The 23,757-nt window shown below is 46.1% G+C and overlaps 1 protein-coding gene across 1 annotated transcript in view; it reads right to left on the bottom strand.

Annotated features, from left to right (window-relative positions):
- Nucleotides 1-6,835: 6,835 nt before the first annotated feature.
- The window catches only part of FAM155B (family with sequence similarity 155 member B), a 28,284-nt gene continuing 11,362 nt past the window's right edge, over nt 6,836-23,757 (bottom strand). Inside the window, 2 exon segments of the mRNA XM_025044433.1 lie at nt 6,836-9,693; nt 10,098-10,269. Coding sequence (XP_024900201.1) covers nt 9,308-9,693; nt 10,098-10,269 — 558 coding nt within the window. The 3' untranslated portion in view covers nt 6,836-9,307.

Here is a 23,757-nt window from a genome sequence, read left to right as displayed (position 1 = left end):
CTAGCTTTGTGTCCTCAATAGGTCACAAAACTGTGGGGGAAAAATGCTGACAATGATTTTAGAGTTAGAATTCTTGGCTTCTAGTCCTGGATTTTTGCTTTGCATTTTTTTTCCCTTCAGTTTCTTCATCTGTAAACCCAAACTAATAATCCATACTGTACAGGGTTATTAGGAGCAGCAATACACTGTGTACATATGTGGTGAACATGGACAGGGATATTCTTAGTAGTAGTGCTTGGGGTTACAGGAAGATGTCATTTCCCAGAGGAAGCTATCCCAATATGGAACCAGGGAAAATGAGCTGTCACCTCTTAGTCCACCCTTGTCATGATTACGTTTTTGACCTGAAGCTGTTTGGTCTACTAGCCACTTCTATGACCATGAACGAGCCATACCTAACTCTGGGCACGGATTCCTGGAGTCTAAGGGCACAGGGCAGCCTGAAATCAACCAATAGTGCATTGTTTGCCAATAAATCTGCCTTTGCCAATTATCCTGTTCACTCGTTAGGCTTTCCGTGTTAATTTACATGTTTGTGTGCTGGATTCAACAAGGCTGAATTCAATATAGGTGTTTCCAACCTTTCCTTACGAAGAGCTACCTATACCTATAGTCTTAGCAGCTGTGAATATTAGCTTCCTCAAGGAAAAAAGTACTGAAGCTGAAACTTAACATTATAGAGAAACCTGGTCATGCATGTCATCAATCACTTTGTGAAAAGATGCTGTGTCCTTGTTGAGAAAAAGGTTCATGCACCAGCAAGAGGATCATGGGGGAATGGATAACATGAATGGGAAGGAAGACAGACTGCAGGAGAACAGAACAGATCCAGGGGACAGGGAGATAAAAAGAGGGGACAAAAGAATAAACATGGATGTGCTCCCATGCTCTAGTGGAGGTAGGCGCTGTGTTCTATGCATCTCCGCATTTTGTGACAGTGCAATCATGAGTTAAAGCTGTTCAAATAGAAGCCTATGGAGCCTTGTACAGAGTCCCCCAAGCCATGCACTGTGTTAAGTTCCTGTTCTAGCTCCTCTTCTACTCAGGGCAATGTACCAGGGTAAGCCTTTTACCCTAGATGTGAGTAGAGGTGAGGCCAAAATGGTGAGGTCAGAGTGTGGAGGGTCTTGAACAACAACTTTTGATTTTTCCAAGTAATTGGAGTCATTCCAGGGATAGGACGCCAGGCCAGTTTTCCAGGAGACTCCTAGCACTGCGAGAGGAAGTCTGGGCTGCAAGGACAGGAGGCTGGAAGCTGGAGGCAGAGAGGACAGTTGAGGGGTAATGAGGATTTGGGCAGACAATAGCAGTGACGGCGGAGGGATCAGTTTAGGATATAGAATATACATGGATCATATAGTAGAGGCGTGGAAGGGACCAAGGGAGGAGTCACAGATAACTGGCTTCTTGCTCTAGAGGCCAAGAGGAAAGACAGGGCTATTAACATAAAGGGCAAGTTGGCCCCTTAATAACTACTGCCCCGGGCTCCATTTCATCAAAAGGCCTCCCCTGCAGCCATGATCTTGCTTTAGTTCGGGCCTGGCTGGACTGGGGGTCGGTGTGGCTCAGGTTTGAGGCTGCTGAAGCTCTGTCTCATCCTTGGGGTCCAGAGAGGCTGAAAAGAGAGGGCGCCACCTGGCTCCTGCTGCTCCAGCGTCCCACCCAGCCCTGCCTCTGAACCAACTTTGGCCTGGCGGGTCGTAAAGGCAAGGACAGGCGGAGGAGGAGGAGGAGGAGGAGGAAGAGGAGGAGGGAAGCTAGCCTGGGTGGGAGTGAGGGCGGAGGCGTGGCGGGAACTGGCCTGGACGCCAAGGCCGCGCAGAAGTGGGAGAAAGCGGCAGACTAGTAAGAGCCCGATCAACAGGCGCCGTCGGACCCCCGCGCCAGGCCAGGTTCAGCGGCTGCGCCTCCGCCTGCCTGGCGCCTCCAGGCCGGGTAGGAGGAGCCACAGCACCACCCAGCGGCAGGTGGCAGGGAACGGCAGTCAGGGCTCTGGTGTGATTCCAGAAGAGTCGGGGAGCTGAATGGAGCAGAGCTGTGCAGACAAGCGAGTGCGAAGGTGTGCGAAGGTGGGGCACATAGTGGTCGATGGACTTTTAAACCAGACGCTCCATTCATTTCATCCAGCAATCTATCCGGCACGTGGCACTAGATAAATCTTACTCCAGGTCAACTGATAATGTTCTTAAACTCAATAATCCCCATGGCTCCCAGTGGGTCTCTACATAAAGCCTAAATTCCCTAGCTTGACCTTAAAGGCCTTTCATGTTTTGACTTCATCTCTCACCACCCACTCCACACATCCTACCATCACACACTCCTGCTCAAATAAAGCACTACTCATCCTCATCCACATCCATTCGCTCAGTGAACTTTTACTAAGGCACTGGGGAGACAGGGAACACACACATCCTTGTCTGTTCAGAGCTTACATTCAACTAAAGAGAGAGGCAATGAACAAGAAAACCAATGTATAAACAAGATCATTTCAAATAGTTACCAGGTCATATAAAAAGCAAGGTGATGTGATAAGAGTCTCTGGGGCAAGAAGGGCAGTATCATACCTTGAGTAGTCAGGAAAGATCTATTCTAAGGAAGTGACACATGAGTGAGATATGATGAGAAGGAGTCAGCCTTGCAAAAATCTGGAGGAAGAACATTTCAGGCTGTGGAAGGGCATGTACAAAGGTCTTCACACAGGAACAAACTTGCTATATCAGAGGAAGATACTGAAAGGAGTGTACTGGGTAACTGGAGAAGTAGTCAAGTGATAGGTCATGTAGGACCCTGTGGGCCATGGTAAGGAGTTTGGATTTTATTCCAAATGAGATGGGAAACTAGGATTTTAGCAAAGGAAAGACATAATCTGATTTGCTTTTTTTTAAAGATCACTCTGGGTGGACTCTGTGTATGTGGCAAGATTGGAATCAGGGAGACCAGTTAGGAGGCCATTGCAGTGATCCAGGAGAGGGTTGATGGTGGTCTGGTCCAGATGGTGACAATGGAATTGGGGGAAATTGTCTGATACTAGAAGTATTTTCAGCAATTTCTGTTAATAGGTTTTTTTCCCAACCAACCCAGGCACTTCTTGAAGGCAGATTCTCTGTCTGAGTAATCTTTGGATTCTATACCCCCACACATTAGTCTAATAGGTGCTCAGTTTTTAGTGAACCTCCACAGAGAATATGGCAAGGAGGAATGGCAGTAACACAGAAACTTTAGCTTGGGGCAGAAGTTCTGGATCTTGTTTCCACTTACTCCAATGTACTTCTTTCTTTTCTTCTTTGTCTTTCAGTATCTTTTAAAAGAGTATGAAAATGTTTTTGGAGGGAAAGAAAAGCAGGAATTATTAGTTCCTCCTCTGTGCCAAGAACTGTGCTTAACACTTTCACATATATTACTTCATTTAAGTTAATTTATTTATTCTTTATAACAATGTCTAATCCTATCTCTATATTTTAGAGGTAAGCAAATTAAAAACTCCAAACGAAAAGGAACTTTATAAAACGCAAAGTTATCTACTACAAAATATTTACTATTTTGCGTCCTACATAAGTCCCTCCCCCCATTTCACACCTTAATACTATTCATCTATACCCATTATCTAAGGTCTTTTTCAGCCTCTTGTTAATTGTTAGTATTGCACAATGCAAATAAATTTCAGAGTGAAACTGTTGGTTTTAAAAAAGATTCATGGTTTCGTGAAGTCAATGCAAGTGATGTTAAAGACCAACTGTAATGTCATGTAAAGTCCTTGATAAATGAGGATTTGGCAGAGATGGATCAGTTACCATTGGCAGAAAGGAAAATTGACGGGTAATGACAGGATCGTGGCTTCAAAGAGAATGATTCAACTCTCAAAGGATTGCAAGAGGTCCTTGGGATAACTGAAGAAGTTCTCTAGTTTTGGAAAAACGGAACAAGACTCTGTTTATGATTGAATTACAACTGACACCACAAAAATGCAAAGAATCATTAAAGAATACTACGAACAACTACATATGCCAACAAATTCGACAATCTAGAAGAAAAGAGTAAACTTCTAGAAGCATATAATCTTTCAAGCCTGAACCAAGAAGAAATAGAAAATCTAAACAGATGGATTACTAGCAAAGTAATTGAAGCACTAATCAATTATTGTGATTATGTGATTGTGATTGTATGGCAAAAGTCAATGTTGTGTTCTCATGCACTTTGGTCAGGAAAATTATGTTATTCCTCCAATGCTTGATTCATTTTTGTTCATTCTAGAATCAGTGCATATTTGCAATTATTTACAAATTTTAAATTTAAACGAAAATATTTTTCACATTTTCAATTTTTTTTCAAAGCAAAGTCCCAATCAGACCCCTTTCCCCTTTTCCACCACTCTACTGTGAAATATTGGTCCCCACTTTAAATGAATTAATTGTGACCTTTTTCTAGCACCACTTATTCTCAAATAACAAGGACTTCATGTACTTCCAGCCTTCTCTTCATCCCATGGTTGTCAACCCTGGCCGCACATTAGAATCACTTGTGGAGTTTGTTAAACAATACTAAAGCTGGGATCTCAACCTAGACTAATTCAATCTGAATCTCTGCTGGTGGGGCCATAGTGAAATCTCTCCAAGTGACTGCTGCATTGCCAGGTCATGAGCCAATGACACCACACCTCCTCACAAATTCTGAGGCTGGAAAAGACTGAAGCTGTCTGCAGTCTGACTGAACTGAAGGGAGAAAACCAGGGCCTGGGCCCTGGTCGAAGGGGCCACTCAGAGGGGTAGATGCAAGGCAATATCCAGGAGTCAAAGGACAATGTGTGGCTGGTAGGGCTACCGCCTTGCCAGAGCCATTGTGCCCTTTACCCGCTTAGCACCATGAGTACGTAGTCTCCTCCAATCCCTTCCCTTTCTTTCCTATGCCTAAGACCAAGAGAGCCTAGCTCTCCTCCTGGACATGTGGTGAGACAAAAACTCGAATGATATAGTAAACACATTTAGGTTGCTGAACACATAACATCATGTTATCTCGTGAATCTATAATGTGTCTGTATTTTACTGCTGTATTCCCAGCACCCAGCACAGTGCTTCACATAGAGTAGTAATTGCTCCATCGGCATGCTTTGATTGAATGAATAAGTTGATACAGGTAGGATATAATTAAGGTACAAAGTGTTACAGAAGTACAGAAGAGTATGAGATAGTTTTCAGCTTGGAAGAAAGGGAATGTGAAAGTCTTCATAGCAGAGGTGGCATTGGAGCTGGACTTTGAAAACTGGGTAAGACAGTAATAGGCAGACTCGGAGAGAGGGCGTTGCAGTCAAAGGAAACAATGTAAACAAAGGGCAAGAGATGAGAAGATACAGAGCTCATTCAGTGAATAACCACCAGTAAAACATGGCTGGGACATGAGTGTCTCATAGCCTGTGGTGGACCATCAGGCTGGTAGGATAGGACTGGAATACAAACAGCCTTGAAAGTCATGGTAAGAAGTTTACAGTTGGTTCTACAGGCAATGTGGGGCCATCTAACGTTTTTGATCACAGATATATGTTCACTTTAAGCAGATGTGTACTTTACAGCAGCAGTTCTTTCAACAAAATATTTATGGAGTGTCTCCTAAGTGCCTAAGTTCAATGTACTAGGGAGAAGGTGGATTGGAGCCAGAGTAATTGAATAAGAGATTAGTTGGTAGGCCATTGCAATAGTCCAAGCAAGAGCTACTGACGGCCTAAGTGGCTGAATGGGAGTGGAGGTGAAAGAGAAAGAATGAGTTAGAGACATAGTACAGAGGTACAACTGAAAGAACTTGGGGACCATTATAGGTGGTGGTAAAGGAAAGAGAAGAAAGACCAAGTGACGCATGACAATAATAATGATCTATACCTGAGCAGCTCCTTTGTGCCAGCTCTTGTGCAAAGTGCTCTGTGTACATCATCTAATTCTCAGTAACCATTTTGATAGATGAGGTCATTAAGACTTAAAGAAGTTAAGAAACTTGTGTAAATCATACAAGTATGAGATGGTGGTGTTAACCTTTGAACTCATAGTCTGGTTCTGGAGACCATGCCGTAACCTCCATGCCATGATGACTTTGGGGAAGTTGGGAGACTTGTGTTTTCCTGGCAAAGGAATTCAGCAGCTCAGTGAGCATACCAGATTCCCTCCTACTTTACCCTCTCCCTTCCCCCATTTATGTGAAATGGTGGTAGTTGTGGAGGACTTTGCCAGCAGTTATTCCTGAGCTCCTTTCACTCCTATGGTGAGAATATGGGCCTGCCGAAGCAGTGTAGAAGATGAGACTAGAACCAAAGGCTATGACAAACATGCAAAACCAGTCATCCCCAGGCTATGTGGGGCCTGCAGATTTGTTTAGTCCACACAGAGCTTTGTTTGGTTGGGTTTTTTGACTTGAGACAACATTTAGAAATTAGAGGGCTTCATATAAAACCCTCGAGTCCTCACTTTCCTCGAAGAATGAGAAGATCTGGCAACATGGGGCCCACATTCCCAGAAGACATCCCTGGACTTGAGCTGTCCCCTGTAGACTACACGTGCCCTGCACTTCTCACCACTCATATGGCTGGAGTCCGTACCTCACCTCTGCCCAGCTCACTTGCTCACTCACTCACTCACTCACTCAGTTACACTTAACTGCTTGATCCCTGCAGGAGGCTGATTTTTTGATTCCTTGTCTAAAATGGCCTACTACAGAGTTTCCCCTTTCTCTGAGACCTGAGCCAACAAGGAGTGAGGCATGAGATCAGCATCTTCTGGTCCCACCTCCTCCCGAAGCCATAGACTTTTTACTCGGGCAGTGTTTGACTCCACAGAACAAAACGATGAAGGGAAGGTTATCATCAAGTCTTACCATTTATTTCTTTATGGGGTTTAAACAAGAGCAGAGAGACCTCTGCCCCACAATGCAACAAAACAGAAAGCAGTACACACACAGAGACTCTCACCGAAACACAGAGGCAGGGGAAGGGGGAAAACTGAATCATAGCCAGGTGAGGGAGGAAGGGACGGGGGACTACTAGGAATCCAGCTTGGAGACTCAGTCATAGGAACTAGTGCAAGAAAGTCCTACTCATGAAGCACAGTGTAGAAAATGGCATAAGAAAGCTGCCAAGCTCTGCTGCCTGTGGCAGAAGGCAGGGCAGATTGAGGGGTGGTAGGAGATCTGGGTAGTGGGGTGGATAGGGACAGTCAAATGACTTTGAGGTGGAGTGAGGTGCCCCTTACCCCTGCCACTGGGCAAGGCCCTGGGCTGGTCTGAGCCAGGGGTCTCCTGGGCACTTGGTGAGGGGGAAGAGAGGATGGGAGTCTCCAAGGGTCCATTCCCTGGGGCTGCAAGGTCCCCCTTTACTTCCCAGTCCCTTTTCCCCTCCTGAGGATGCAGGAGTTAGAAGGCAGTACCTAGGGTCTTTCACATCTACATAAGCATCTCTGGAAAGGAGCCAGCACCTCTTTTCCTCCCCAGCTGAAAAGAGCACTCTAGGCATGGGGTATGTGGCTAGGCCCAAAGTGCTGAAGGCCAAACAGGGGCGGGGTACGTGGGCAGGGCACATGGGTGGAGGAAGAGGACACGCTGTGAGAAATGAGAAAACTGGCAGGGAAGGACTCCTCAGTCACACAAAGTCCATTTGGGACCCAGCTGAGGCTATTGAATGATTCTCTCTCCACAAGAAAAGTCTCTCATTTATCCTCCAGCCAACCAATTTCAGGTGTCCCCTCCCCATCTCCTCCTTGGTTTCACCTAATGTGGTTCCAGGACCTCATATCCCCTTACCTCACTGGCATCACATCCTAAGACAGCCCTTTCTGGCACCATAAGCGCCTCGACCTATCCCAGGAACATAGTTCTGGCTCTCTTGTCTGCTCCCATTGGCTTTGAAATTTCCCAAGCAATGTAGCCTCCCGCTCCCAGGAGATCAGCACAAGGCTAATGTCCCCCAAAGGGGTTTCGATAATTCTTCTCTCATTCAACTCTCTAGCTTGACTAAACATTTCAAGTCTCTCAGCCAAGGGACAACAGTACATTCTCTTTATTCAGCAGTTCCTCTTGCCAGTTTCTATGTTCTCCAGCAAGGGGCAGGGGGGCTGGATCAGGGGATCCACTACAGGGCGAGAAGGAGTCTGGTTGTTCCACAATTGGGATAGCAACCCATGGGGGTCAGGGATGGGAAGGGATAAATACTCTTTGGTAGGCTGGGGATGGGAACAGGGTGGGAATGGGGGAGGCTCATCTCTGGAAAGCCCTGGGGCAATGCCACCAGATTCTCCTTCATGGAGGCCTGGGCTAGGACAAGATGGGGGAGTATGGGGACCCAGGCCAGGCCTGACCCACTTGGGTTGAAGTCCCTCCTCTTCATGGAGATCAGAAATGGAAATGTCTTTGGCCCCAAGGCCAAGATCTCCAGGGCAAGAGTGGCCCTTGGGAGAATGTGCACCTTCTGTAAGATATGGCCCTTCAGACAGTGGCAGTCCAACCATGTGCCCTCACCCTTCCGTTTTGAGGCCCAACACCCCCGTTCCTGCAGTCCTTCCCCAGAGGGCTTCTTATGCAACCCTTCCTGATTTGGGGAGCTGTCCTCAAGCCTGGTTCAACACTGATCATCCACCTCCCCAAAGCCGGGTGGCAAAAGTTCATTTAGCCATCTCTCTAAGCCCTCTGCCCACGACTCTCTTCTCCTTGCCTTCCCTCTCTACACTCTCTCTGTACCTCATTCCTACTCCTCATTGCCTAGGGTGCTGGACCACAGTTTAACTGGGGTCCCCAACCTAGCTACAACTGCACGTACCTCATTTCCCAGCCTGGCACTTCCCTGGCAAGGTGCGCTGGAGGAGGGCCGTCTGCCATTGCCTGTAGAGTATGGGCAGGAGAGAATTAAGGATCTTGGCAACAGAAGGAATGTGGAGGGGGGAGAGCGTCTCCCCTCTGGGCTCCCCAACATTCCCTGCAGGGCCAAGGCTGGGTGGGCAGCCTCCCTCCCTGGGGTCAGGGCTCTCAGCAGGGGTGGGCATTTCCAGCCCCTACTCTCCCCCGTTTCGTTTGCTAAGCCCCATAGATGGGAGCCTGGGAGGGGGCGCCTGCTGCTCCTGCCTCTTTCTCCTAGATGAGTTTGGCAGCTCCCTGGGGCCCTCTGGCCGTTCTGTTGGAGCTGTTTCTGGGGTGGGGGTAGCTTGGGGACGATGTGTGGTCCCCATTTCCCCCGCCCCCCACCTGTCCTATATCTCCCATGGGAGGAGCCCCCTCCCCCTCCCCCTGGGGGAGCTAGAGCTGATGTCAATGTATGGTGGAGGTCTGTCCTCCCTCCTTGCTGTCACTCTTCCCGAGTCAGGCCCTCATCTAGGGCAGGCAGTGCCTCCAGCCCCAGTCCCCCACCACCCTGGTTGCTGGAGAAGGACACCATGGTATGGAGGAGCATGAGAACAAGGACATAGAGCCGGATCCTGCTGGGGCTGAGGCGGGAGCCCGCAGACACCGGCAGCAGAGAGGGCTTGTGGCTGATGCGGCCTGGGGGATCGTGGAGGGGGTGGTAGTGGCGGTACTGTTGGTGGTAGTGGTGGAAATAGGAATGGTGGAATTGCTGGTAGTGGGTTTTGGGGGCCTCAGACTCCTTGAACTTCTTCTTCTCCGATTCACAGGAGACCCACTGCATGTCACAGCATTTGGTTTCCGGGCGCTTTGGCGAAGTGTCCAGCAACCCTGTCAATGGATAAGGAAGCTGTGGTGGGTGCTAAGTGGGCTGAAAGCTATGCCTTTCCTAGAGAGATTTTCAAAACTGGGACTGCTCTGGTGGCCCTGCCCAAGACTTTTCTTTGTTCCTACCCCTTTACCAACTTCCCTTTCCATTCACGTCTCTCCCAGGGACCCTAGACAGTTTCTGTGGGATGACTCCCTGGGTGGACATGTTGTGGATAAAGATGGACACTGCCCTCTACCCATTCCACTTGGCCCTATCCCAGCCTTGGGACCTTACTGCCCACTTCTCCAGCCACTAACATTCTTCTAACCTGACTTCCCTGTTGTCCTCCCTGCTACCACACCCCAGACCTGGGGCCTACCCTGGGACCCAGCCTCCTCCCTCCTCCCCACTGCCCTGCCTTTACCTGTACAGATAAAGCCAGGCAGCCCTCCGTACACCATTTCCTCATTGTCAGGGAGTATAAAGGGGCACCGGGTCTGCACCTCCAGGCAGTATTGCTTGCAGGGCACCCAGCGCTGGCATTCTTGCTGGGTCACGCTGAAGTATTCTGAGCACAGCCAGGCCTTGTAGACAGCCTGTGGGGAGAGGAAAGAGCATCAGCCAGGTGTCAGCCCCTTCCCACCTCAGAAGAAAGTGATGAGGGGTGTACTTTAGTCTAGCAGGGGAGGTGTGCTCATCAACCCAACCCCAGGATCCAGGAAGTGAAGAAGAAAGGTTTGAGTCAAGACCACTACATCCTACCCTAAGATCTCCTACCTCATAGCCAGGACTCCCAAGTCCCCCAGTCTGCAACCATCCAAGACTTAGAGTTTGTTCATTGGTAAAATCATAAAATTACTCCTATGTCTGAGCTGGAAAGATCCTTACCAATCAACCCAACCAACCCTACCATTTCACAAATGGCCTGAAGAGGTGACCTGACTTGTCTAAGGTTACCCATAATGGAGTAAATTTCAGTTCTATTCAATTCAGTCAACATTTCTTTGGTTGATGGTGTTAAGTTTCTCAATTCAAGAAAGGGATAGAATAATCCTTGCTCTACCTCATTAGGATGTTGTTTGGATCAAATAATATGACACATACAAAAATGTTTTGTAAACTCTAACGTTCAATACCAATGTGAGGGGTTATTTTTAATAAAAACAGGAATCTGCCTTACGAGGCACCACATGTGCCTTTAAGCTCTACTTAATCCACGCTCTGTCCTGTTGGCTTCAGCCCTGGTGTGCAGCAGACACTATGTTTCATTTGGAAACTTTGCAGTTTCGCTTCACAGGTATATTTCCTGTCCCTCATCTAGCCCACTCCTATCCAGGTTCTGGGTACTAGCCAAGGAAGTTTCCCTGCTCTATACCCTTTGGTTATCATCAAGTCCAGAGTTTATCAACAGCAATACTACTGACGTTTTAGACTGAATAATTCATTGTAGTGGGGACTCCCCTGTGCATTGTAGGCTATTGAGCAGCATCCCTTGCCTCTACCTAGTAGTTGCCAGTTGCACTCCAACCCTAAATTGTGACAACCAAAAATATCTTCAGCCATTGCCAAATGTCCCCTGGGGGGCAAAATCATCTCCCACCGAGAATCACTGATCTAGCTCCTAGCTACTGGAAATGTGGGCCTGGACCGGCAGTATCACCGTCACTTAGAAGCTGGTGAGAAGTACAGAATTCCAGGCCCCACCCCAGACCCAAGTCAGCAACTTCATTTTAACAGGATGCCCAGACAACTCTCATGCATGGGGTTAGAGCCCTTTTGACATCCAGTCCTCATATCTTCAGGAGCACCTTCTCATAGTTGCTCCTTATAATAAGAGTTCTCAGATTTCAGTGTGCCTCAGAATCCCCTGAGTCATTGTTAAGTATGCAGACAGCCCCTCCAATTCAGCTTCAAGTGAACTGAGATGGGCTTAGGGATCCCCATTTTGAACAACGGTACATGTCATTTTGCTGCTGACAGCCTTTCAATCACACAATGAACAACATGGCTGAAGCTTCTTACACTCACTTTAAACACTTAAACTAAAATGCAAATAACTCCACTGTGAGCATGGACTTTGGGAATGCAATCTCACACAGGCCTTTCCCAAAGCCATCACCAAATGGGATTAGTAATGGGTGGTGATGGTGGGTGGTTGTGGGTTGTGATGCAACTCGACCCAACACTCTGAGGAACGAAGCATTGTTCGGGACTTTGATATCTCACCAGCATCTAAAATTTAACATGCTATAAATTTTCAAATGAAGGTCGCAAATTTTTCTACTCCAAATCTGCTCTCAACCCCAAGTCTTGCCCATTTCAGATAAGTGCTATGACCATCCACCTAGGTGCGCAAGCCAGAAACTGAGGTATAAGCCTTCATTCCTCTCTTTCCTTGTGTCCCCACAGGCGGTCCATCCACAAGGCGTGACAATTCTCATTCAACTCCACAGCCTTGTACAGGCCACTATTATTTGTCACCTGGATGACAGTCTCCTACCTGGCCTTCTTGCTTCCATTCTTGGTCTTTACAATCCACTGTTCACACAGGCATAAAAGTGATCTCTAAATACCATCGAATCATGGTACCGCTTTGCTTCAAATGCTTCAAAGCTTTTAGAATAGAACCTCAACTTTTTACTACAGACTTCAAGCCCCTCCATAACTTGACCCTCTTGGATGTCTCCAACACCATTTTCTACCTCTACCTACAAGCTCATCATGTTCCAACACAGACATTTTCTTTCTTTTCCTTGAACATGCCCTACTCATCCCACCCCAGACACATACTGTTCTCTTGGCCTGGAATGCTCTTCCCCTGCTTGCGGCAAAGCTAGGTCCTTCTCATCTTTCAGGCCTCAGTTCAAATGTCACTTCCTCAGAGAGGGTGTCTTTGACCACTCTAACTAGAGGATGCCCCCTCATCATTGTCTCTTTCTCTTAACTGTTTCTTCACTACAAGTATGACTTTGGCTGCATCCTTGTTTTGTTTTTCTCTGTCAACCCAACTAAAATGTGAGATGCATGAAAACAGGCATGGGCTTGTACTCGGCACAATATATGTAAAAAAATGTCTGTCGATTGAAGTGAACAGGACGAGTAAATGAGGGCATGTCCTGACTCTCAGAGAAATTCCAGTTTCATGGGTAGACGAATCTAACTTGAGACTCTCCCTCATATGATTTATACTATAGGAGAGGTTAAACCACTAGCCATTGGAGAGAAGTCAATAGAAAAGATGGAAATGATTTTGGTGAGGGGATAAAAGCTGAGCGAGGACGCACAGTCGGATTTTAGATGAGACAAAAGGGCATTCCAGGTTGAGGCAACAGCTTCAGTAAACCGATGGAGGTGAGTGAATGCTAATAGAACACAGAACAATTTTGTATGAATAGAGTGGAAAGGGTACTGATCTCCTGTGGATAGATATTATTTCCAAGTTTGGACTATTATAAGCAAATGTTCCGTGAATATATTTGTATACATCTCTCTTACATACCTGTGTTACATTTTATTTATATAAACCCCTAAAAGCGAAATTATTGGAATAAAAGCTACGTGCAAAGAAACAAGAAGGGGGTGAAAGGAGGGTGAAAAAGAAAAATCGAAAATAGGAGGCTGGGTAAGAGAGAGCTGTAGGGGTCAGAGAGGGGGCTGAGGGGCAGGAGAGGTTGTCAGCGGAATAAGGGGGTACAGTGGAGGATGTGGATAAGAAATAGTAGGGAGTTGGAGGGTAAGAAATGGTAGTGATAATGGGGGTAGGAAAAACAAGGTTGGGGAGAAAGAGAAGAGGAATAAGAGATGGAGGGTGTAAAGGAAGTAAAGAGGTGCAGTGACGGTGAAAGATGAAGGGTAAAAAAAAGTGGGGGTAAGAGGGAGCTGTGAAGATTAGGAGCAAGCAAGAGGAAGTAAGAAAGATAAGTACGGGTGGCTTTTGGTCAAGATGGCAGAGTAGGTAAACGCTGTGCACGCCTCCTCCCACAATCACATCAAAGTTACAACTAACCTACAGAACAACCATCACTGAGAATCCCCTGAAGTCTAGCTGATCAGAAGTCTTATAACTAAGGACACAGATTAAGCCACCTCGAAACTAGTAGGAGGGGCGAAGATACAAAATAGGCTGGTCCCACACCTCTGTGTGCCAGTTGAGAATTGAGAGGGATATCTTGGCTGCGGAGGTTCCCCCCTGAGGAGCAAGGGGTCCTGGCTCCACACTGGGGTCCACAGCCCAGGGTCCTGGTTCAGGGAAAACAAGTCCCCACAACTTCTGGCTGTGAAAGCCAGTGGAGACTGTGGCTGAGTGACACAGGGCGCCTGGAGTTGCAGACGTTCCTCTTAAAGGGCCCACACAGTCTTACCACGGACGGACTCACTCGTTTTGAGCTCCAGCACTGGGGCAGCAGCTCGAAAGGCACCAGGTACATATGGAGATGGAATGAGTTGTCAGGATGAAGACTGGAGGGACAGCTTTTTCCCAGACAGAAGTGCGGGCAGAGGACATTATTCCTTTGTTGAGCCCTCCCTTACCCGGCTTGCAGACTCAGGCAGCTGCCATACCTGAGTCTCCATCGACCTGGCTGATGGTGCTTGCCCTGCCCAGGTGCTTCCCTGAGAACCCACCCCTCCCAACGTGCACACCACCCAAGTTGCTTTCAGTGGCTTTTCCATACAAATGGCCTGTCTTGGCTCATTCTACGGACTTTTCCTAAAATTTCTCAAGGGTTCACAAATCCTAAACAGGCAGCAAGGAACTGAAAACCCACTTGAAGAAATAATGACTGAAAACTTCCCAATTCTGGCGGGAAAAAAAAAAAACAAAAACAGACATACAAGCCAAGGAAGTGCAGAGAGTCCCAAAAAAGATGAACCCAAAGAAGCCTACGCCAAGATGCATCATACTTAAAATGACAAAGATTAAAGGCAAAGAGAGAAGGTTAAAAACACCAAGAGAAGAAAGGCAGCTAGTTACCTACAAGGAAGTTCCCATAAGACTATCAGCTAACTTCTCAACAGAAACTTTGCAGACCAGAAGGTACCTGCAGGAAATATTCAAAGTAATGAAAAGCAAGGACCCACGACCAAGATGACTCTACCCAGCAAGGCTATCATTTAGAATCGAAGGACAGATAAAGAGCTTCCCAGACAAGAAAAAAATAAAGGAGTTCATCTGCATTAAACCAGTATTATAAGAAATGTGAGAAGGACTTCCTTAAGAAGAGAAAGGAAAAAGGAAAAAAGATAAAAAATATAAATAATAAAATGGCAATAACTACGTATCTATCAACAATTACTTTGAATGTAAATGGATTAAATGCTCCAATCAAAAGATATAGGGTGGCTGAATGGATAAGAAAACAAGACCCTACATATGCTGTCTACAAGAGACTCACTTCAGATCAAAAGACAGAGAGAGAGAGAAATTAAAGGGATGGAAAACGTTATTTCATGAAAATGGATACAAAAAAAAGCAATACTTAGACAAAATACACTTTAATATAAAGGCTATAACAAGAGACAAAGAGACAAAGAAGGACCCAGTGATCCCACTTCTGGGCATGTATCCAAAGAAACCCAAAACACCACTTTGAAGGGACATGTGAATCTATAGGTTCATTGCAGCATTATTTACAGTAGCCAAGATATGGAGGCAGCCTGGGTCTCCATCAGTGGGCGAATGGATAAAGAAGAGGTGGTAAATATATACAATAAAGTATTACTTGGCCATAAAAAAGAATGAAATCTCGCCATTCACAATAACATGCATGGACCTAGAGGGTATTGTGCTGAGTGAAATAAGTCAGACAGAGGAAGACAAATAAAATATGATCTCACTTATATGTGGAATCTAGAGAATAGGATAAATGAACAAAGAAAACAGAAACAACCTCATAGATACAAAGAGCATTTTGATGGTTGCTGGATGGGGGGAAGTTGGGGAGATCTGTGAAGGGGGAGGAGGTTAAGAAGTACAAATTGGTAGTTATAAAATAGTCATGGAGATGTAGAATACAGCATGGGGAATATAGTCAGTAGTATTGAAATAACTATGTTTGTATCACATCAGTACTGAATTTATCAGGGTGATCAGTTCATAAGTTATACAAATGTCTAATCACTGTTATATACCTGAAACTAATACTGTATGTCAACTGGAATTGAAAAAATAAAAGAAATATTTTAAAAAGTAAGGAATAAATGTTCTTCCTATAAAAAAAGAAAGATAAAGGTAAGAATGAATAGCAGGAGAAAGGCGGGTGAGGAAGATGGCAGTATAAGAAAGCAGGGGTAAGAAAAGTGGGATAAGAGAGCAGAAGGAATTTTAAGAGAAAGAATTAAAGTAAAGCAGGAAAGAAATGAAAATCCCCAAAGCTAAGGACCTCAGTAACTCAGAGAACCCTGCCATCTTTTGGGCCCTAGAGTGCAAAGATGAGGCTCTGGCCACTGCCTCTGCCACAATCTCTGCAGCCTAGACCCAGCGTCCACCTCAACCCTCACCCCTAACTCTGTGGAATCATCCCCTCTTCCATTGGTGGCATTCAGGGGGACCCTATGAGATTCTCCCTGGGCTCTTCCAGTTCAATATTTCTGCTCCTACATGAGGGGGCTCCATGGGAGTTTCAGCTCTCCTCCCAGGCAACTGCAGTTAGCCTAATAACAGGCTGTGGTGGCTGGGCACTTCACTCATCTGCTCTGGGAAAGAGGGAGGGAGTCCAGGGAGGGAGAGAGGGAGGTGGGCTGAGGAGAGGGGTGGCTTGACAGTGGGAGTGCGGCCTTTCTCCTTAATTAGACGACCCTCCCTCAAGCCCCACAACCCCCAGCCAGAGTCACCATGGCAACAAGTGGGCGAGCAGATTGCCTGAGGAGGACACCAGGCCTGTGGGTGGCGAGGCAGGAACAGGCAAGGAGCTAATGAGGGGAATGGAGGAAGAATGACAGGGAGCTGAGAGGTAATCCGATTCCCTGGCCCCACAGCCAGCCAGCTGAGGCCACTGCTGGCCCACCTGCTTCAGAGGTGGCCTGAGATCCTTCTCAGGTGAAAAGCCTGGCTCTCAGCGCTACCGCCTGGGCATCAAGTCTGCCTTAGTCTCTGCATGCAGCTCTCTTCCCTAGATGGGCCTAAGTTGCTTGCCCTGTCTCATCAGTGTTAGGACTGAGCCAGAGGGGGCCAGGTTGTTTGTTCAGGCACAGGAGCCTGGGCACTCATCCACAAGGATGGTGAAGAGGCAGGGGTAGGAGAGCTGTGGGGCTTGCTGGAGCTGGGGCATGCCGGAAAAAGAAAATTTCCTGACGACAGTCCTCTGGAAGACCTGCTAGCCAAGACTCAAGGCCAGAGGGTTGGAGATCTTCTGCTCTAGTTTCTCTACTCTGGCTGCATATTAGAATCACTGAGTCTTTTTAAAAATCTCTTGCTTGGCCCACATTACACTCCAGACCGACTAAGTCGGAATCCCTCTGGGTGGGGCCCACAATCTGTAGTTTTTCAAAACCCCTTAGGTAACTTTAATAAGCAGAGAATTATCAGCTTAGCCCTACTTCATCATTTTATAAATGAGGAAACTTAGGCCTAGAAAAGTGGGGAGGACTAGTCTACAGACAGAAAATAGTGGCATAGGGAGGAACTTGAAACCTGGTTTCTCAACTCCAATAGGGTTCTTCCTACTGTACGATCCTACCAGTGGCTTCCAAGTCCAAACCCAGGATGGGGCAGGACACAAGGGCATGGGTAGGGAAGGAGATTTGAGAACCAGGCCTGCTCTGGGCTTTCATGCTCTCCAAAGTCCAGCCCTGGCAGAAAAGACTTCATCATGCACTGTCCTCTGACCTTAACCATCCTGGACCCTCGAGGTAGCAGCAGAGTATGGGTGTGGTGGGAAACCTTGGCCTGGCAGTGCCCTCCCTTCCCCCACAGAACCCCCCTTTTCCACCTCAGTCAGGCCACCGCTGGGCTCAATCAAGTTCTGGCTGCTACAGCCAAGTTGCTATGGGAACTGGGAGGGGAAGGAAGGAGGGAGTAACTAGAGGGAACACCAATTAACCCAAAAAGGAAGCTGGAAAGGCTGTCCCACCCCTCCTCCTAGCTGAGCTACTAAGCCACTGTTGAAATGGGAGCAGGCAAGATGAGGGAGATCCCCACCCCTCCTGGGCCCTGCGGCTGCCAGTTTAGGGAGGAGTAGGAAGACCTGGAGAGCCTTGCCTTACCTTCCTGCTCCCTGGCTTGAAGCACTGGCCAGGCCTTTCTCATCCCTATGCTCCTCTGAAAAGAGGCGCCTGACTTCTAACCTCTAGGGTGCTGTGTAAATGCACACAAGTACATGTGTACACACAAAGCCCACAGCCAAGACTCGGGGTCAGAGGATTTAGAAAGAGGAGGCCAACCCCAATTCCTTAGTTTGGGGCTGGAAAACCCTCCAGAGAGGACAGCTTCAGTTCTTGCCAATCAGGAAGTTGGCAGTTTCCTTCTTGGATTCCAACTGACTTCCCTCCTTTAGGGCTTATTTCCCCACCAGAATCCTCCCTACAGACCTTCTCTGCATGGCTGCTTGTTTTCTTGATGTACCCCCTGGGACCTTTGGCAAAGAGCTGCAGCTGCAGAGCTTGTGGAGGCAGAACAGCAATCTGGGCTAGGCTTGGGAATGAAACCCACTGTCCACAGCACACAAATAACTACCCTAGATTTCACTTAGGGGGAACCTGAGGCCCAGAAAAGGGGATTGGTTTAGCCAAGTGAGAAGCATTCATGAAATCAACCACAAAGCCAGGATTAGAAGGGATGTACTCTGATGAGTAATCTGATGCCTCTTCGCACTATATCCGTCAGCACACCTAGAATTATGAGAGACCTCCTTGGGAAGGTTTGAAAAGAGCCTTGTGCTCCTAAGCTTGATTCTGGGCTTTCAAAGAGTTGGATCAGAGTAGGGTAAGGTCAAAGTCAGTCTCTCAAATCCATGGGAAGGAGATCATGGACATAACTCTGGTGACAGCAATAGTTCATTGGGAATGGCAGTCAGACTGGGATCAGGGCAAACTCAGGTTGATGATATAGTTTTACCTAAGTGGCTATAAAAATAAGCAACAGCTTTCCTGTTTCTGAGAATAAGCAGTCATGAGTCAAAGTGGCCTGGCTTGGAGGAAGGCAGGGGAGATGGCTGGAGAGGTGGTTGAGAACCTAGAGCCAGCGCAGTTCTAGAAGGCCCTTTCATCTCCAAGCCTCTTAGGCCATCTGGTCAAAGGCCATTGGCTGGGTGGGCCTGGCCTGGCCAGGACCAGCCTGGTTAGTGGAGAGGTAGTGTCCCTAATGCAGAGGCAGTTCTTAAGGAGCCTAGATGACCCATATCGATCAGGTAAGCAAAGGAAGCAGGTTCATGACCACTGCGAGAGGCATTGCTGACGACTGCAAGAGGACTGTGAGAGGATTCACTCCACTTTCCTACCTGCTGTTGGAATTTCCACTCCAACATCACTGCCAAACACTATCCAGCTACTGACTATAAACTTCTTGTCACAGGGCACTCAATCTCTCTTAGGGCAGCCTACATCTTCAGACAACTCTAGCAGTTAAAGAAGTTCTCCCTTCTTTTGAGCTGAAATAATGCCTCACTGTGGTTTTACTCATGGCTCCTATAGCTCGTCTGGGGCCATACAGAACGGTTGGCTTCCTGTACTCAATGAAGGTATTTGTAAACGTCCTTGAATTAGGTATGTCCATTCATTTGTCCATTCAATGACCGTTCTCTGAACATTTTCTGAGTGCCTGGTACTGTGCTGGAGAGCTACAGATCAAAGAGATGAGTAAGACAAGCTGCCTATCTTCAAGGAGCAGAAGAGAGAACCATGTGAATCAATCACTATATGTTGTGATGATAAGTATAAGAAGGCCATGCCCATATCAGGACATGCGCTGGATGCTGAGGAGGAGCTGGGCTTCATCCTATAGTCAATAAAGAGCCTCTAACAAGTTTTAAATACTTGACTTTTAAAAGATAGCTTATCACTCCCGTGACTACCTTTTCAGACTTATGTCTGAAAGTATGTATGATGGAATGCAGGCATCAAGACTGGAGGTAGGGAGACCATCTAGGAGACTACTGCAACAATTTGAATGAGAAACGATGGGACCTCAGCGAAGCAGTAGCAGCAGAGTTAAGAAATGGAGAGAATGGGGTAGATGTGAGGAGATGTCAAGGAGGTAGAATCAGCAGGATAACTTTATGGATGTGGGGAATGAGAGGAAAAAAGGGATCTGAGATGAATAGCAGATTTCTGGCTTGGGTAGCAGGATGAATAGTAATTTCCTTAAGGAAGGGAAACCAGGAGGAGTACATTTGGGGGTTAAAAAGATAAATTCAGTTTCCAATCATGTTGACTTTGAAGAATATGTGGGTCAACAAGGTAGAAACATCAAGGAGACAGTTTGACATAGTGGTCTGAGCTCATGAGCATCTAGGCTAGACACCAAGGTGCAGCAGACATCAAGAGTTAAGGGGTTAATCATTAGGAACATAGTAGGACTATACTTTCCCTATACTCTTTGAGGTTAGGCATGGTCAATGAAATGTGAGTTGAAGTGACGTGGATCACTCTTGGGGAGAAGTTCAAAAGAGCTGGTGTGTGATATGCCACATTCTCTTCCCTCCGCTGCTGACTGTGGAAGCAGTGGGGAAACGAACCCTCTCCTAGCCTGGGTCTCTTGGTGACCATCATCAGAAGGCTTGGGCTCCTTGCAGGGACTTTGATCTAAGCTGACTTGTTTTGGACATGTATTATGAGCAAGAAATAACTGTTTGTTGTGTTAAGCCTCTGATATTTGGTCGTTGTTTGTTACCACAGCATAATCTAGCTCACCCTGACTGATAAAGCAATAGCAGAAGCCAAAGAAGTGGATGTTATTGCCTAGGGAAAGTGAGCACAGAGAGAAAAAGAATCAACAGTGGATCCCTGGAAAATACTAACACTTAAGGGGCAGATGGAGGAAGGGAATCTGATGAAGATGGAGGATTGGTTTAAGAGACTGGAGGAGAAACAGAAGAGAGTGGCGTTCTGTAAATTAGGGAATGGGGAGTGGTCAGTAGATATGGACTTAAGAACATGTTGGCAGCCTCACCATGGTGACAGCAGTTTCAGTGGAGCAGTGGGGGCAGAAACCAGACTGTAGCCAATTTAAAAGGGAACATGATGGAAGAAAAATGGAGATAGCTACATGTAGACTACTCCTCCAAGAAGCCAGAGATTCTCAATTTTTCAACTATTTCATGGGATGTGGTTTCCAGTTCTCCCTCCTATCCGGTTATTCCTATTCAGATAAGTTCCTATTTAGCTGTGTCCTTTGCAACTGAACATAATCTCCAGATAGAGTTTATCAACACAGAGTCAAATAGAACTAAGCCCTCCTGTTCTGGAAGCTGCTTCTATTGATGCAGCCCAAGACCACATCTGCTCTCTGGGGGACTGTATTGTATTCTTCTGGTATTTAGTGCAGATGGAGAGGAGAAGGCCTGCCTGGAGTGCGAGATCAAAGACAGCTTAGATCAAAGTCCCTGCAAGGAGCCCAAGCCTTCTGATGAGACATCTCTGTAAATTAAACATCCTCGAGACCCTAGGCTCCCTGAGGACAGGGATTTACCTTATTTATCTGTGCATTGCTCTTAGGGTTTCACATGGAACTGGGTATAAAGAGATCCTTGCTAAGTACCTGAAATCCAAGTATTACAAACCAAGCCTCTAGCAACTAGCTCACACTGGAGCAAGGTAGAGAGCTCTGAGAAAAAGTTTCAAGTAATGGTTTGTTTAATGTGTTTGCATGAATTTTATAGTCCCGATGGAGAAATTGGGGATGTACTAGCAAAAAGTCATAGAGAACTAAGAAAACAGAAAAAAAAAAAAAAAAAGAGGCAGTTATTAACTCTGGGAAAATAAGTTGACCGAGGAAGGAAATGTAATCACAGCATTCTACACGACTCAGCTGTGAACAATATTTATAATCCTAATAATGTAAACATGAAATTCTGCTAAAATCAGAAACTGTGATATGCCGATATTGAATGTATGAGGGGAGGGGAAGAATGTGTGCACATATGGTGCTGCTGGTAGAGAGAGGGCTAAATCCTCCTCTAATAAAATAAAAAGTCAATAGATATTTAAAACAGATAATTTTTTTTAAAGAAGCAGTATTAACATGCCATTTAGAGATGTGGAGGTAAATATCAGAAGAAACAGCTAAGAGATTTGCAAGTATTTAACTCTGAAGAGTGAGGCTCAGGGGTAAAGCAGAAGGCTTCTGTTTTAATTATAAGCATTGAGATCTATATTTATTATTTAAAATAAAGGTATAAGCTACAAGGAAATAGGTGCCATATATATTAGCATATATATGCTAACGAGGATATACATAGGATAAATATACACGAGTAAATACGTATATACGTGTATCAACCTGTGTGTGTATACACACTCAAACATACATACACACAGATATTTAAAACGGGAAAGTCAAGGAATGGCAGTACTGGAATACCATTAGAAATGTAGAGATAAATATCAGAAGAAAAAGCTAAGAGAGTTTCAAGTGTTTGTTTAACTTTGAAAAGTGAGTATATATATATATATATAATCTTATACTTGTCTTTTAAAATTATGAAAATATATTAGCCCTAAAGCCCCAAAGCCCCAGGCTGTGCACTGACCAGTCCTGGATCAGTACTCCATCATCACTGTCTGGGCCACAGAGAATAAATGAGTGGTCCCATAGCCGAAGAGAGTAACTAATATGAGAGGAAGGGAACTTTGGGGGCTTCTGTGCCCAATGGCTGTGCAGGCCACCACAGGAATGACAGTGACAACCATAGCTTCCTTTGAGATGCACACAGATGTGTGTGGCATAAAATCCCACTGCCCCCTCCCAGGCATGCTCGTCTGCCACACATTGCTAGTCCTGGGCCCGGGCCCTGAAAGCAATCTCCAGTCTTCTGCAGGGATCGTCATGAAAGCAGGTTTCTATCCCTGCCTTAGTCCCTTCCTCAAACGCAGTGTCTTGCTAGACAGATGAGAGGCATGGGAGAACACAGATGTGATAAAAGGACCTGTCAGCAGTGCTTGGTCTCTGGGAATGAGGTAAATCAAGGCATTGGCCCACTTAAGCATGTCTTTGTGCCCTCACTGATGAGAATCTCTTCAGGTGCATTCTGGCTCTTAACCTTCCACTTCCATATCAGACATTTCACCTCCTGCTCCCAAATTACCCTTTGTTTCTCCTAAGCAGTCTACCCTAGCGCTGTCAAACTCAACTGGGTATCGAGCAGTCATTTGGATGAAACATATCTAATTAAGGTGAGAATAATCGTAGCTACCATTTATTAAGTGTTTACTATATACCAGGCTCTGTTTTAAGCAAATGACGTTTATTAACTCGCTGAATCCTCACAACCACCCCCTGAGGTGGAGACATATTTATAGGTGAGGATGGAGAGGACATGAGAGTTTAAATAAGTTGCCCAAGGTCACATAGCCAATAATAAGGGAGGCTACCATTTCTTGAGCACTTTCCACCTCAGAAGCACTGTGATCTTAAGAGATTAGCGTGTTATATGTCATTTAAGCTTCGTAACGACCCTTATTTCTAAGTTTCAAAGAAGAAGAAAGTAAGGTTCCAAGAGAGATGAAAGAATTTATTCAAGGTCTCAGCAACTATTTTATGGAGAAGACAGATTTTAAACTGAAACTTGAAATCAGGTTTACTTGGACTTCAGTGCCCAAGCTCTTATAGGCCATATTGCTCCCCGGATGGTTCCTGCATTTCACTATCACCATCGAAGTAATTAGCCTGTTATTCAAACAAATATTTTTTATCGAATTTCAGGTCAAGTCGGTGAGAAATTTCTACGACTGGATTTTCTAAAATCAGTGTATACAGCCCATTTTCTGTATAAGTAAGATTTTCTTGGTAAGGGGGTATGGGGGGCATTTAGGTACTAGGGGCTACAAATGACTATTTCCAATCTCCCATCAAAGCACTCCCTTCCCTCTTTCCTCTAAACACACACACACACACACACACACACACACACACACACACCCCCACACACACT

Source organism: Pteropus alecto, unplaced genomic scaffold (genome assembly GCF_000325575.1).
Source record: "Pteropus alecto unplaced genomic scaffold, ASM32557v1 scaffold312, whole genome shotgun sequence".
Taxonomy (NCBI): Eukaryota; Metazoa; Chordata; class Mammalia; order Chiroptera; family Pteropodidae; genus Pteropus; species Pteropus alecto.
This window is presented reverse-complemented; position numbering and strand designations above follow the sequence as displayed.